The following is a 15,693-nucleotide window of genomic DNA, read 5'->3' as shown; positions in this document are numbered from 1 at the left end:
GGATAAAATAAACAGCTCAGAAATTGGGCAGCATTTAATTTTTTGCTTGGTAAGGTTGCATTTTAATTTTTACCATTAAAAATCATTTGAATGGATTATATATACAAGCTGTAAAAATACACTTGCTTGTGTTTCACTAAGTGCATTTGAGACAGATCCTCGGCTGCATCCAGGAAGCTCTAGGTTGGGGGTCAAGGGGAGGCCCCTGGCAGCTGTGGCCTCCTCTTCCCAAGCCACCTGGGCTGCATACAGATTAGATCATAAGAGAATAACTGCAATTCACATCACTGAAATAAGGGCACTGAACTTGGCTTCGCCGAGCTCCCTCTGCCTTGTTCTGAGGGAGGATGCCCTCTGGCCTGCACCAGGAATGCCCAGGGGTCTGCATGATGGCTGCATCAACAGGTAGCTGCAGGGAGAGCCATACAAAGTGCAAGGAAGAAAATTAGCTTTGAGTTGCTTGACACTCATCATCAATTGCCAACAGTGGCTGCCATCACTGGCTGTGGTATTATGGTCTTGGGAAAGCTTGTTTCTTCAGTGAACTTCTCCTGCCAATGCACCACCACATCTGTGGCTTTACTTGCCATTGTGCTGTAGTTTATTGTCTCCGCTTCTTTCCAGGCACTAATTATATAGGAGTATATATACAATAAACTTATATGACAATTTAGTCATGTATTTTACCATAAAAGAAGGGAAATCTCTGTATTTTGCCAGTTGGTCCATATCTCACATATGTATGGACCACCTAAGGACCTTTGACATTTAACGTTCAGTTAGTCTTTGTCTGAAGTTTGTTGCACATTCAGAGAACCTGAGGTTAAGCAGAGATAGTATCCCTCCACACCATGTGACTTTTAAGTGACTGAGCAATCTCTGAGGCTTTGAAATCCCTTGTGGGAGGGAATTCGTGAAAAGCCTTATAGAGGATTGGGGTTTCTTCTCTGCTTCTGCCTCAACAGCTGCAGCGGTGGCACCAGTGGTTCTAGGATGATGGGCTGTGCAATATGGCTGCAGCTTAAACAAAGCTGTCTCTGTGTATGTAGAGTCTCATTAGTGAGTCATGTTATTTTTGCACATCTTGCTCATTCATTATTGCAAGTGAACAAGATTCCCAACACTAAGCAGTGAAACAACAGTGCCGCCATCTGTAAAGGTAACAGCACAATTGTGCTAAGAATCTGCCCAGGATACAGGAAAGTATTTTTGCTATCTGACATTGCCAGTTACTCAGAATTTATGAGACTAATTCAGGAAAGGGATTCAGGAAAATGTAAAAGCTGTTTAAATAGCTAAGACATTTAAGTTTTCATGACAAAACTCTACCAGCTACCTAAAATATTGTTATTAAATGATTACAGCAGAGATTTTGCCTTTGTTGTAATGAATACTTAGGGACCTGTCTGTGTCTTTATGCCATTTAGCATTCAAAAGCAGATATTGTGAGACCTTACTTCATGGAGGAGGTCTCTTTCACTATGTGTGCTCAGGCCAAGTCTGAGTCCTTGGAATTGCATTTGGAGATGGTGCTGAACAGTGCAGATGGGAGGTGCTTTTCAACTATCCTGTGAACCACTATGCATCCAGAGATTTTGGGAACTGAATAACTTAAACAAAAAAGGAGCTGTGGCTGAGGCTCTGGATACGTATTCATGTCTAATCAGGCTGGAGAGAGCCTTTTATGTCTGTTGTGTGTATTCAAGCTCTGGGCATTAGGCTGTTGAAAACAGGCTTAACTTACTGTGAAGAATGCATTTTATGTTTTAATTTCTGGTTTCTAAGGAATGCGGAGTTGCTGTGCTGAAATAGGTGTTGAAAGTGTTGCATTAAGCAAAATCTGATCCCCTTTTCATGGTGTTCCGCTATGGTGTCTCAGATTTCCAGCAGTGCTTGTGATGTTGATTGCAGTGGTCCCTGGTCTGGATTTCTGTCTCATTCCCTCATGGTGCAGGGACCTTTGTGTGTCTCTATCAGCCTTGGAAATGCCCCCACTGTGGTTGAGCATGTACATGAGCTGAGTATCACAGTGTTGTGTGCCATAGCATTCAGATCGTTTTTTGCATGCCTGCCTCTCTGCTTCTTATGGACTGAAGTCCAGCAGATGGGTCAACTGTTAACCATTGCTATGACTCAAACTCACTGGAAGTCAAAGCAGACCTCTCTGCCAGCTTCCCTGGGCTTTGGGCAAGCACCCTGCTGCAATTCTTTTGGGTAACAAGTGAGGTATCCCTGTTTGGAATCATTGATGTTACTTTGCAATGGACTGGATAGTCACGCTGTCATCTGTCTGTGCAGTTTTATCTTTTGATAACTGTGGAAGACGTATCTGCAATTGGCACAGGTAGGCTCTTTAAAAAAAAAAGGAAGTGATACTACTTAATGTTTTAAACTGCTTACTACTATTTATTTATGGGGAGATGGACAGTAATTTTAAATAATAATGATTTAATTATCTTCATTTTTTTCATACTGTAATTCTAAAGCAGCCTAAAAATAGCTGTGATCCATACATGAAAATCACTGTCCATGCACCCAAGTACTTGTGAAGTGAGGTATCATGTAACAGAAGGGCTGTGGTTTTGTCTGAACTGGCTTGACTTACATCCAAGGACTACGTTTTCTTCTGAGTAATGGAAAAGGCAGGACTGTGCAGTGACACCAAGGATTAAAGAGTCAAATATTAAAGCACTTGGCTGTTTTTTACTATTAAACCTTTACTCTTGCAAGACTTCAGTTTCTTTATTGAGGAACACGTTCTTCAGAAGGAGTTTTTCTTAAGTGTGGTATTGAGGATACATTCTAATTTTTAAAATGAAAAAAAGTTTCTGCCGTGGATACTCAAGTTTCAAAATGCCTTCTCTGTGGCAGAGTGATGCACTTTCTAGGATGTGTAAGGGTGATCTAGCATGGCTCTGAGGTCTTGGTATATAGTTTTCAATGCAGTCAGCACTGCACGTTTTAGGCTCTCAGTTATAACATTTTTCATGTCTAGGCTTTGCGAACGAATATTTGGGAAAGGCTCTACCCACATTTGTTACAAGTTATACATATCTGTGGGAGATACAGCAGTGTTGAGCAAAGGTTCTCTCTGTTTTGCTGACCAGAAGGAAATTATTTATTTCCACATGTGGAGGTGAACCTGGATAACAAATCGACAAACAAAGCAGTGTGAAACTAACCTGGTTTTACATGGCCTACTAGACATGATGAGGACAATAATGTGTTATATTTATAAACAATACAGTTTAATTTCAGAGCGATGATTGCAGCTTAAATCCACATTTACTCCTTCATCCTTTTTATTTCCATTTCTCTATTGTGCTGTGAAACTGTCTGTGGATATGGCTAATAACCCAGCTAAATAACCCTCTCATGAATGGGTTTCATTTACTTATTTATTACTCTAGGATTACTATCAACCAGCTGCAGCTTCTCTAAATGACTGTGGGAAAATTTTCCTTGATAATCTTTAACGCTTTGAAAGATAAAATTGAACATTTGGCGAGTAAAGAAGCTCTTTCCCTTCAACATTAAAATTAAACAAGCAAAATTATATTAGTTGTCAAAAAAAAACCACCTAGTTGGGTTTAATTCATCTTAGAATATCCAGATTAAAGGTCTAAATAGACATTAACTTGGAAAGCTTGAAAAAAAAGTTGTAAACTCTCAGGTACCATCTTCACCCCAGATAAGATAAAGATTGAAAAGAAAGAACTTTCTAAGAATTTTAGCATAAGGACTTTGTCTAGTTTGGTGAGCTTTAATGTTCACACTTGAGAGACTACAGCTTAGAGGAAATAGTATGAGGATGCTTTTACAGACAGGCAGATTGATAGGGCTTCCCATCTACTTTAAAATCTGACTGAGATCAAGTGGTTTGTTGAATTGAGAGGTAGTGATATTCCTTGAGGTATATTTCATTTTTCATGGGAGTGATCACTCCTGCCTGCATCTGTGGCACTGTCAAAGCAGCTGTTTATGTTATTGCCACCCAGTGTGACAATTTGACATAGCATCACTAAATTAGACCTTGGTTTGGATCCTGTTGAAGGGAGGAGTTTTGACATTGACTTTGTAGACAGAAGGCTCCAGATACATATCTAAGCCATTTTCAGAATAAGTAATGTTTCTCAGCATCAAAGAAATAGTGTTTCTAGGATCATCTTTCATCTATGGCTCAATCTCAATGTCCTTACAAAGGTAAAATTTATGTTTAGCTTATTGGAATTCTGTCTGTTAAGTGGCAAGGCTGACCACACAGTTACCTTTCTGAATAGGGCAAACAGACCAAAAGCACAGGCTTTGTAATTAAAAGCTGACTATGAAAAATTTGTAGTAAATATGACTGGTTCAAAAGCAATTGCTTCCAAGAACAAAAGGGACAAATGAACAATTTCATTCCAGTTTTGCAATTGCTTCTCTCTCTCTGGAGTGTGAACCATAATTAGAGCATTTATACAAAATCACATTTGTCAGCCTGGCTGCTAAATTCCCCTTAAAGATTTATCCACAATAGCCTACAGTTCTCATTTTCACTTTCAGGGACAGACAAGCAATTACTTTATCTGTACTGGAAATCTCATATAAATCTAACTACACTGAAACTAGGTGAAGTCAAATCTACACACAAGCAGTTTCCAAACTTCATGACCAGCCAGCAAAGATCTATCTTGCTTCCAGCAGGAACTATATGAAAAACTGTTACCAGAAGACAGTCCTGAAGCTGACATTTGAACCACAGATGAACCAATGTAGTAAGGAACACTCCATAAGCTGTGAAGTACCTGTCTTCCAGGAAGACATCTCACCTAATAAGTGAGAGAAAAATTTCCGTTCTAAGTCCAGGAGGGACACCCAGGGACCAGAGTCCAGCTATCTCTAGAGAGGGTGAATCACAAGCCCCAGTGTCTTCTGGTGCCATATGATCTGATGAAGCCCTGTTACCAGATGATCTCTCTTCCCAGCCCTTCTCCGAGTGCTTTGAAGGTGTTGCATCCTCTCATTATTGTTGAGGTGACGATGCCATTGACATAGTTCTTGTCAAATCCCACTCAGTACGATAGACAGGTTTTGACAGCATTAAACAAATTTAGAGAGAGAAACTTCATCTTTCTCAACCACATATCATCCCCAAAGAGCAGTAGTTAAGCTGCTGACACCTCACAGATACTTTGGAGATTCATGGTGCTACTGCTTCATCTGCCTCTGCAGATCCACAAGCGAGCCTGGGCAGACATCCATCAGAAAGAGTGTACACGTCTGATAGGCTTGGATGCACTAGGGACCTCTGTACATAAAAAATAGGAAGATAAAAGTTTATTATTATGAATTATGAATAAATATTGATGTAGTTGTGTACCATTAGAATATGTGACTGTTGAGGGTCTTAATAATACAGATAGGAAGTTGTACACTTAAACAAGGACAAAGTTTCATCCGGAGGTAATGAAGGCTGCATAAATACCTTGGCAGATTAGTTGTCAACTGATTTTAAAATGTTACATAGTGACTACAGTTCCTATCATAAATCCAGATGCCTTACATTTGAGTTTGTATGGTGATCTATAATGTCTACCCTCTGCCATCCAGTCATAATGCTCTCTAGACACCTAAAGGAAAACCTCTGAGCATGCACAGAAGCAACTGCATCCTAGGACCACCTGTTTCCTATTTCTTAGCTGAGTTTCAGACCACTCCCAGCAGCCTTGATTTCACAGAGAAGCAGTGATTCTGTTCTTTAGCCTTCATGTTGGCAACACCCCTGTGCTCAGGTATTTCTCTCATCTGAAAAAAGAGCATTTAAACAGGATACAGAGGACACCAGGATCACGGAAGCCCTTCCAGTCTGTTGTGCCCATACCACTATGTTGCTAGCAAAGCAGAATTTGTCTGTCATCCAGTGGTAGCATAACATGTATAAACACTCCATGGAAGAGTCCTCAGGATGTCCAACAACCTTCTTGTATCTCAGCATCCAGCTAATTGGCTGTCTTTGTTCTTCCTGGAGCTTGAGCTTCTGTTTGGCTGCAGTGTTCACAGATTTCCCGAGTGAGGATGCCCTCCGCTGCCATCTTGCTCCTCTATACTGCAGGTGCCCTTTGGGCTGGGAGGCAGTGTGCTCTCCCAGAATAACAGGGCAGTCCCCAGAGTCACAACACTAAGCTAGACCCCAGGTCTTGCATTTCAGTGGAGCCTGTACTGTGCAAAGGGAGCAGGACTCTAGAACCTGGATCCCAAATGTACAGATGTGCCTACAGCAGGGGATAGATCTTCAGATAGACAGGACTCTTGGCACCTTTGTCCAGTGCTTTCTGTTGACTGGCTCTAGACAGCATCTTAGTCAGCATGTGAGCTGTTAGCGCTCCTCTTCAGCTCTTCCTCATGCTGCCTGTTTCTGGAGCCCTGTCCCGTAGCTTGTGTGGGATCAGTCTGAAGTGCTACATGTCAAAACTGTATGTGGCACAGTGACTGGCAGCGTCTAGCATAGGCAGTTTGGATCTTGCCTCTTTAGTACATGGACATACATTTTCCCATCTGCTTGAAAAAACAGCCTAGACTCACACTGAACATACTTTAAATATAGATTCTGTGTAAATCAGTTATAATTCCAGGCAGAATTTTATCATCATTTTGCAAAAATAGTTTGGGTTGGTTGATAGAATTTTCATGCTAAAATTCAAGCTGTTCTGAAAATCATTTCTACACTGGAAACACATTTTTCACATTTGAAAGTAACCACAATTATTTGTGCTGCCAAGGGCTTTGAAATATGGAAATGAGAGGTTTATTTAGTGTGTGGATCAAGCTTATAAACAGCTTAAGTCCTCATTCCTTCTAACATCTTAACAGCTGTGCAGTTTCTTACAAAATATGTTTTATCGTTTCAAGAAATGCTGTTAACCTCGCAGTTTTAAAACTGAATGAACAAGGCCTCTTGGACAAATTGAAAAACAAATGGTGGTACGACAAAGGAGAATGTGGCAGCGGGGGAGGTGACTCCAAGGTTAGCCTCAATGTCACCAAAAGCGGGTAAACAGTATGTAAAGTAATTGGTGCATCTGCTGGGGTTTTACCTGCGACAAAACAGCTTCACCAGTAGCACAGCACTGCTGGTACCTGCAGCTGAAATCGAGGTGTATGCAATTACTGTCAAAGCAAAAATATTTGCATTTGTTTAAGCACCCCAAGGGGAACTCATTAACTGTCTCTGGGGTGAGATCTATCAACAGTTTTTGGAAACCTGTATCTTCTGAAATCGTGGTGACCCTTTTCCAAGCTTGCTCTTGTGAACAAGCAATGTGATACCTTCAGGAGCCTGCTCACCAGCTCAGATTTTTTTCTTACTATATGGTACTACCCAAAATATTTTTCAGTGACAGTAGAGGAAAAAGGCAAAAATCAGTGTGAATACATCCGAGGAATAATTTGATGTACAGTGCAGGCTCAGGGATCCTTTATTGACTCAAACAATACTGGTACAAATTACAATTTTCATGAGTACCCAAAATAGGAAGACAAATTTCAGATAAAATATCTCCATGCTGAGATTTCCTGATATCTTTCTAGCAAACTGAAATCCATGGTGATTCCCTAGGCATAATTTATCAGAATTTATCAGACAGGAATTTTAGGCTGCATGTTAGGCTGAGGTGTTGACAGCTTCTTATTCTTTCTGCATTCCCATATCTTCCATATGGCCAGTACCAGTACTTCCTTTCCTCCTGACAGCCTTGTTTGAGAAACTGTCTGGTGCTGAAAAGAAGCAAAAATGTGGGAGATGGTGAAGTGGGGAAGAACGAAGATATTACAATTACCCCTTCCATGCCAGGCAGCATGTAATAATATTTATTTATGTGCTTGTGTGTGAACAATATATGAGAGAATGCTGCACAGAAAACTGTGCAGGCACAGAGCTAGTCAGATATAGATGATTACATTTGACTGATTTTTCATACACAGTTTATGTAGCTTTCTTTACAGTTGCCTACATATATTTTTTTCTTACTATTTCTCTCCTTCTCTAGTCCTCCTGCTCTTTCATGCTGTGTCCTGGCCTCAGGGACCATCCCTTGGGCTGTTCTGCACTCACCCAGAACTGGTCTCCTAATCCTCTTCACTTTGCCTTCAATCCCGCTGCTCTACCTATTTTTCCCCACACCGCTCTGCTCGCCAGCAGTCACAGTTTCAAAAATGGTCTCTATTTTCTCTTCCAAAGCTCTTAGATATATTAGATCTGATAGCACTTACCTGCAAGTGGATCAGACACCAACTTCTACTAAGAAAGTTGATAAGTGAACCATAGATCTACCACATTGTTGCTATCAAATGCTCCACCTAAGCCTGAACTTTTGTATTATTTGTATTATTGGAGAGGGGTATTTATTTAATTTTTCTAAAATGTCAGAGGCAGGGAATCAAATCATTAAAATATCTCCATTTTCTTAGAATATGATTTGCACAAACCTGCTGTGATTCCAAGGTGAGATAAAAGCTAGGTAGGAAAATAAGGATGTTTTTAACTTACTTTCCCTGCCACAGGTGCTTTGAGTCATGAAGCAGGAAAAGGGGAGTAGCTCATGGTAGAGGGACAGGCAGGGCTTCACCGGGGGAAATGTCTAGAAGTGCTGAAGGAGCAGGTTTGGTGTGATGGCAAGTGACAGGAAAAGGAGTGGGGGGGAAGAGTAGAAAGGAAAGGCAAGGAGTGCAGTCCATGGAGAAACAGGGGGCACCCATGAATGCAGGAGGGAGGAAGGAACACATTGCCAGTGGAAATAAACCCTATGTGGCACAGGCAGTTCAGGATACAACAGAAAATGTAGTGGGCAAGACAGCATTAGCAAAGGATGGAGAACCCGATGGAGCTCAACCTGTAGTTCTAGGACTGTATACAGTCTGCCGTGAGCATTCATCTGACCTCAGGTCCATTTCTTGCCACATGTTTTCCAAGGCATAGCTGCGTGAGTAGGCAGTACTAGTGCTCCTGGGAAGATCCAGGTTTGTCATGCACCTGCAGTGCCCACGTTCGGTAGAACCAGGCACATCATGCAGATGAGCAGGCATTACCACGCTTCTAAAATTCTGCATTGCAGCAGCATCTGCTCTTAGGCTATAAACTATAGCCAGTCTGATTCCCCAAAGTATTAGTTAGCCATTTATCATCTGTAAAATCAATTTCCTTGTTCAGGAACAGTTTTGATCAATAGAATTCAATAAATCCCTTTCTACTGAATTAATGGAGCTCTAAGTATTTTATTTTTTCTCTACTAGCAAATGATCATTAGTGGAATAACCAGGACACTATGCACTGTTGTTGTAAACCTGACAGCTACCAACAAGTCCTAAAGTAAGTTCTTAAGCATCTGTAGGTAATACTTCTTTTCACTGTATAAATTTAAAAAGAACAAATCCTGAGCTTTGTTCACAGCTCCAGTCCAAATTACAGGGCTTCCTAGTATCATGAATGAGAATAAGAACATCCTTTTCTCTTGAAATACAGCACCGGAGGCTTGACTGATAACTATGTTGTTAGTATTTGTGATTCACTAGTCAGAATATGAGTCTAGACCCAGAATAACCAGAGCACTACAGAAATGAGGGAGTTTATTGAGAGGTCATCAGTTCTCCAAAGGTTTGTATTGCTCTGTAAAACAAGATTGCTCCTACTTCCATTCTGTGCTCTTAAAAGGTCATCTCTAGCCTCCTCATTTATTGTTCCCTTTAAGGGACAATCTTCCAAAATTCAGAAAGACTGTTCAGAGAGCTGCCAGGTGTGAACCACCTGTGGTCTAGTGATCTCATTAATCAGTTCATGGTTGAAGATAAAACTGAGGTCTCCAAATCGTTTTAGTGCTTTTGAAAGTATTACTTCGGATCCTAACTGTATGCCATCATCGTTTCATGTAGTGCATGGGAAGGTACTGAAACACAGTTTTCACCACTCTGCTCCGTTTTTTTTATAAAAGTGTGACTGGAAGGAAGCTATGCTGATGAAGATCTTCTCCAGACTCTGCTGGCAGCCCTCAGAAGAACATGGGAGCCATTTTTTTTTTTCCTTCAGCGGATGAGACTGACCTTACACTTAATTAATGGCTCAGCCCTGAGTGGGTAATGAAAATGCTCCTAAAGCATAGTCATGATTGCATTTTAAATTCCCCGTCTACTAGAATTCTGTAGTGGTTTCACAATCACTCAGTATTGTGATTTAAATGCTCTAATTACCCATTCGTTGTCCTGAATGCAGCTAGCTCACAACTTCATTAATGCCCTTTTAAAGCTCTGTGATTTTGCTGATGTTGCTGGCTCAAGATCCAGCCTGAGGCTCTTTAAAAACAGCCCTTCCAACAGCAAGTGATTGATGATAAGAGAGGAGGAAATGAGTAAGAAGCCAAGAGAGGAGGTAGACGGGTTAGGAACATGATGAAAAGGTAGAAAATCAGTGTCCCTGTGCCCAGGTTGGGCTGTGCCAACAGCGACTTCAGCACACGGGTGAAGAACAGGGTCTCCTGTGCTGTCACACAGCAGTTTTGCACTATGGCTACAGGGGGAAAATTCTTCTCCATAGATAAAGGGTAGTTTTAGTTATTATTTCTCATATATTATCCTTAAATGAATTTCAGGCAGATAGATCCTCTTTATATATAACAGCAGAGATTCAACAGCTGTGCATTGGAAAACCTACACTGATTTTCACAACCTGTGCTAGTTAAACTCTAGTTGAAAGTTAGCCCAGTGTTAGTAATTCAGGAATCACTAAATAACTTGAACAAAACCCAAATATATAGTAATTTCCCATTGCTATATTAAGTATACAATACTGAACTTGATGGGAAATTTAATTAAAAATGCTGGATTTATCCCCTGGATATAACTTCAGTCAGTACATTACTGTTGTTCATATACAGCAAGGCTTACTGATTTTTAGTTTCTGGCCCCTTTAGTATCAGTGGGACTGTTCACCAACTGATTGTGTAATCAATGTAGTAACAAGCTGTAAGCAATTTGCCCTGAGAACCAAGGTGATCTGGGCATGCATCTCCCATGAGAGCTGTTGAAAATCTACTAAAATGAAAAAAAAAAACGAAACAAAGCCTGAAGTACATTAAAATTCACTACACCTGCAATCACTTACTGTGATTGCAAAGAGATATTTATGTTGCTATTCTGAAAAGCATAAGCAAAAATCTTCCTTTTCCACTCTGCAGCCCCTTAGTCTGGGCTTCTCATATTGGACAACATACGTTTCCCATCGCAGCTGACTGATTTAAATTAGGACAAAATCCTGTTTTGAAAGTGTAAAATATTTTAAAATATTTTGCATGCACAATTTTAAATTTTGCTTGGAGTGCTTCTCTCTCATCACAGCTGGGACTGTCTGAGGGCAGATGCAAAGGACACACCACACAGCCTTGCTAGCGTGGATGAGAAAGTGAGGGGCAGATGACAGGCTTCCCTAAGCTTCTACAGTGCCTTCATTCAGAAAGTTTTGCAACAAAATTTGTGGAGAGGAGAAACAAGGACCTGGCCTCAGTCACATCACTGGCTGTATTCCAGTGAAAAGTGGGAATTGCCTCATCCGTGCTGGCCATTGCCATTGAGTTCTGTTATATAGTGAGGATAGCATGGGAATTTAAAGTGTGAAATTGATTGTTTTTCATAAAGGAAAACCTGAGAACTTCCTTGGAGAAACAATGCAGAAGGAACTGCAGTTGCAAAGACGAAAAAAGTCCCTGCCTGATTCAGGCTTTATATGCCTATAGTGTTAATGCTGAAACAAAAAGAAGCACAGGACAACCATCTGTTTTCTGACGTGTTCCCACCTTGCTGCTGGTCTTGATAGTTTATGTCTAGTCCTAGTTGTCATTTCAGTCCATTTAATCTGCAACAACTCTACAGGCTTCTGATTTTCCAAGTGAGAACAGTACCTGTATGCTCCTTGTATTTGTCATAACCAGCCCTTTTACGCTGATGGGATTTAGAAGCACTAAAATGTGGCTCAGTGCCAGTGCATGACATGTTACAGATGATAGCTAGCCAAATAATATATATTATTTTGCACTTGTACTAGAAGCAAACAGAGGATCATGTTGACAGGCAACTTGCCAGCACCCCAAGCTGCTACCCACTCATTTCACAGCTGTGGGACTCTCGTATTCCACTATCAACCTGCACAACCTGCTGCCAAGAAGCCTGAAGGCAAAATATAAGTTTGAATACTGGAAAAGAGCGAGAAATGGGCATTTTCAGTTCTAGAAGCAGAGTATTCCATATGAATTAAATGTGTGGGATTTGGAAAGTGGACGAAGCTCTTACTTTGCTTAGAGGGATCACTTGAGAGTACCTGAGAAATCTTCTCACACAACTGTGTCTGTCAAAAGTAAAATTCCTCAAGAGTAAATGAGGAGACAGGCATCTCAACATCATCCTTAGTTAAAACTAATCTAAGCCCACCATTTGGAGGTACCTACCTTTTCCCCTTAACTACAGCTTGGGGCATAATTTAGAGGTGAAAAAACTCAGGTGAGGTGAATCCCCCCTTTAGGTACATATACAAGGAATAACCAGAATGTATGAAGAGACAGGATCCCTAAAGCTAAGAATAGCTTACAGGGTTCAGAAGCGGTTATTTATGGTTTAAATATATATACAAACATGCACAAATATATTAATAGATAAGCACTTGGGGATTTCCAGTTAAAGCAGTTATAGAGTGTAACAAGCCCCTTTCTCTTCAATGGTAACTATCTTAGAAGGTTCAGTTACACTATACTAATTAATGTTTGCACTGTTTATTTATTTATTAAGTCTTGAATTAATGAGTTAACATTTTAGTAATGGATTATGTCATATTATGAGAGATTAATTTTCCCATAGGAATCTGCTGGCACACACAGGATCAGGTCCCATGTCATATACCATCACGAGAAGGCTATCTATCACATGCCATTTCTGTTTATCTACCTGCTTCTCTGATATATATTGTATTTGCCTGCACACCTGCACATAAATAGATATCCATAGGCTACCACATTAAGAATTGGACAATGATTCAAAGTGGAAAGTACATCGAGTAAGTCTGGTAATAAATTTCATAGATTTTTAAAAAATAAACCGGTAGAACTGCATAAAGTGGGGCATTACCATAATACTCTGAGGTTATTCACTGAGTTTAAGTAACTTCAGTGTAAATCCCAGGCAGTTCATAACTTTGAGGCATCAAATTGTGTTTAATTTCATTGTTTAACTCTATTACATCACCCACAGCAAATATCACCAGTAAAAGAAGCTACACTGATGTGAATAAGTGAGATTTAAGGAAAAACTTTGAATTTTAAAATAGTGTTGAAACAGGAAATGAAAATGAAAGCCTCACTGTCATGTTCTTAGCTGAAGATAAGGTTATCACTGTAGCTCTTCCTCTGAGTTCTTTGCATGCAGACCTATTACAAGGCTGTGCCAAGTGTTTATGGGCAGCAAATTGCATGAAGCATCTTCTTTTCTTGACAGGATAATTTTGAGGGCAGTAAATGAAATACCTATAGTCAAATCATATTATTAGTTTGTATGCATACAAACTAAGAATAGATTGAAAGCAAGGAACACAAATTAATGTTTCTTAAGTTGTATATCCACTTGTATTACATATATCTCTGAAGGGTATGTTGTTAATATGTCTAAGCCAATAGTTTTGGGTTCACAGTAATTGCATACTATTTATTTACAAATTTTCCCCAGCAGTATGTGCCTGTTACCTAAAGCGATGGAGCAGGTCCCGGTCATATGTCTGTCTCTAAACCTGGGCCAACAGTACATGACATAGCACCCACTGTGGCCTCTGCTCTGTCACTTTGCAATGCGATTCTATGTAGTTTTACTTGAATAACATAAAATAACATATATAATGTTATTTATGTTATTTTCCACGTGAAGAACTCCTGTAAACCTTGCCGTTTTGAAACTCAGTGAGGCAGGCGTCTTAGACAAGCTGAAAAACAAATGGTGGTACGATAAAGGTGAATGTGGACCCAAGGACTCTGGAAGTAAGGTCAGTCGCTACAGTTCGGGACCTACTATCGTGTTCACAAAGCGGTAGAGGAAGTAATAAACAAAATGACTTAGTAATAAAATAAGCAGCTGTAGACAGAACAAATCAGCTTTGGCCCATCTTGATGGGGGTCTCACTTTAATTTAAGGAAGCACTATTGCATTTTAAAGTCTTCAGTGATATATAAACATCATCCTACATGTTCAGAGCATGAAGAAATACAAGGCAGGTTTTTTGCATTTGGGAGAGGCAGACTGGATTAGTTGTTTCCTTCCTACCTGGAGGGGATGGACTTTTCCCATTGACTATTTAGGAAATGTCCCTTCACATCTTCTTTTGGAGGTGGGCTACCTCAGCATTTTTCTGAAAAGGAGAAATGCTAGCGGAAAGCATTGCCTTTCACTGCTGCCCAGGAAGATGGTGTCTGGCTGTCTTTGGGAATGGCCCTGGCTGCTTGAGTAGCCAAGGAGGACTTGAGCTTTGAAGTGAAAGCCTTCAATAATTAATCACTTTTTACAGCTTCCAGTGTTCATCCTAATCCATTCCCAAACAGTAATACTGACAGCTCCAGGGAGTAGAGCCTCTTCTATTTCTCTCTGTTTGGGAACAGATCCAGAAGCAGGTATTTTCTGGTGGCTGGGAAGCACCACAGTCAGTTCCAGCCCTCAATTTGGAAAATCTGGCATTTTTTCACAGTGACTGACTCAGTGTCAGCCTGTGCAGCCACAGCTAAAATGAAAGAGTGATGGGGCCTGCTGCTTGCTGCCTGCACATCCTGAGAGTTACTCAGATAAAAGTAGCGTGGGAAGCAAGCTTTCAACACATTTTGCTTTTTCTGGCAAGTGCTTTGAAGAAAGGAGTGAAAACCAGTTAAGAGGATAACAGAGTACCCGTAAATGACAGCTGAGAAAGCCTCAACCCACCACCTACATTAGGGCAAGTCTTTCTCAGTCCTGTTTCCTCTGTTTGCAAGCACAGTGTTAGCAATTGCCACCAGAGGAACAGCCATCTCCAAGATATTCAGACTCCTCTTAGCCAGCTAAAAAGACAGACAAAGCAGAACACAGATATAAGCCCCAATCACCTCTGTACACCCATGGAAAATGTTACTGTGCTAATCTACTGATTACACAATAAATAGTGCCTCCTTAAATTAAATATCCAAATTTTTTGCATTCTTCATAAGTTAAAATTTTATAGAGATTACAATCAGAATTTAAGTACTCTACATACTTTAGCTAAAGATTATATAGTCTGCATAAGAATAAAGCTTTATAAGTATCTTAAGGCACACAATGTAGCATATGGAGTCAATCCTGAGAGAGTTCCTTGAGAACTATGCTAAAAATGCACAGGAATTTCAAGTCAAAAAAATGTGATTCATAACTCAGCAGTGAAGTATAGAGAAATGTAGAGTAGTAAATACATCCAAGAAGGCAATTGTTTGTAAAATTCTATATATTTAATAATTTGTTAAAGAAAGCTCTCACTGTTATCTAAATTATCAATAATGTGTAAAATTTTATAAATTGCTATTTAGAAGTATACTGTTATTGAGCCTTAGTAGTCCATGGGCATGTTCCAGAACTGTATCTATAGTAAAAAGAACCAAAATGCAATAATAGGTAAGAGGCAAATATATCGCAATG

At 40.1% G+C, this 15,693-nt stretch overlaps 1 protein-coding gene across 9 annotated transcripts in view; it reads left to right on the top strand.

The window, feature by feature from the left end:
• The window catches only part of GRIA4 (glutamate ionotropic receptor AMPA type subunit 4), a 221,057-nt gene that overhangs the window by 196,875 nt on the left and 8,489 nt on the right, over positions 1 to 15,693 (top strand). For 5 of the 9 annotated variants that reach the window (XM_027634632.1, XM_027635127.1, XM_027634957.1 and 2 more), the window contains exon 14: positions 13,930 to 14,044. In XM_027634632.1, coding sequence (XP_027490433.1) covers positions 13,930 to 14,044 — 115 coding nt within the window. Of the gene's footprint in view, positions 1 to 6,891; positions 7,007 to 13,929; positions 14,061 to 15,693 lie in introns of those variants that run through there. The other 4 variants (XM_027634723.1, XM_027634889.1, XR_003526319.1 and 1 more) reach the window with 3 other exon arrangements.

Source organism: Corapipo altera, unplaced genomic scaffold (assembly GCF_003945725.1).
Source record: "Corapipo altera isolate COAL_440 unplaced genomic scaffold, ASM394572v1 0, whole genome shotgun sequence".
NCBI classification, from domain to species: Eukaryota; Metazoa; Chordata; class Aves; order Passeriformes; family Pipridae; genus Corapipo; species Corapipo altera.
This window is presented reverse-complemented; position numbering and strand designations above follow the sequence as displayed.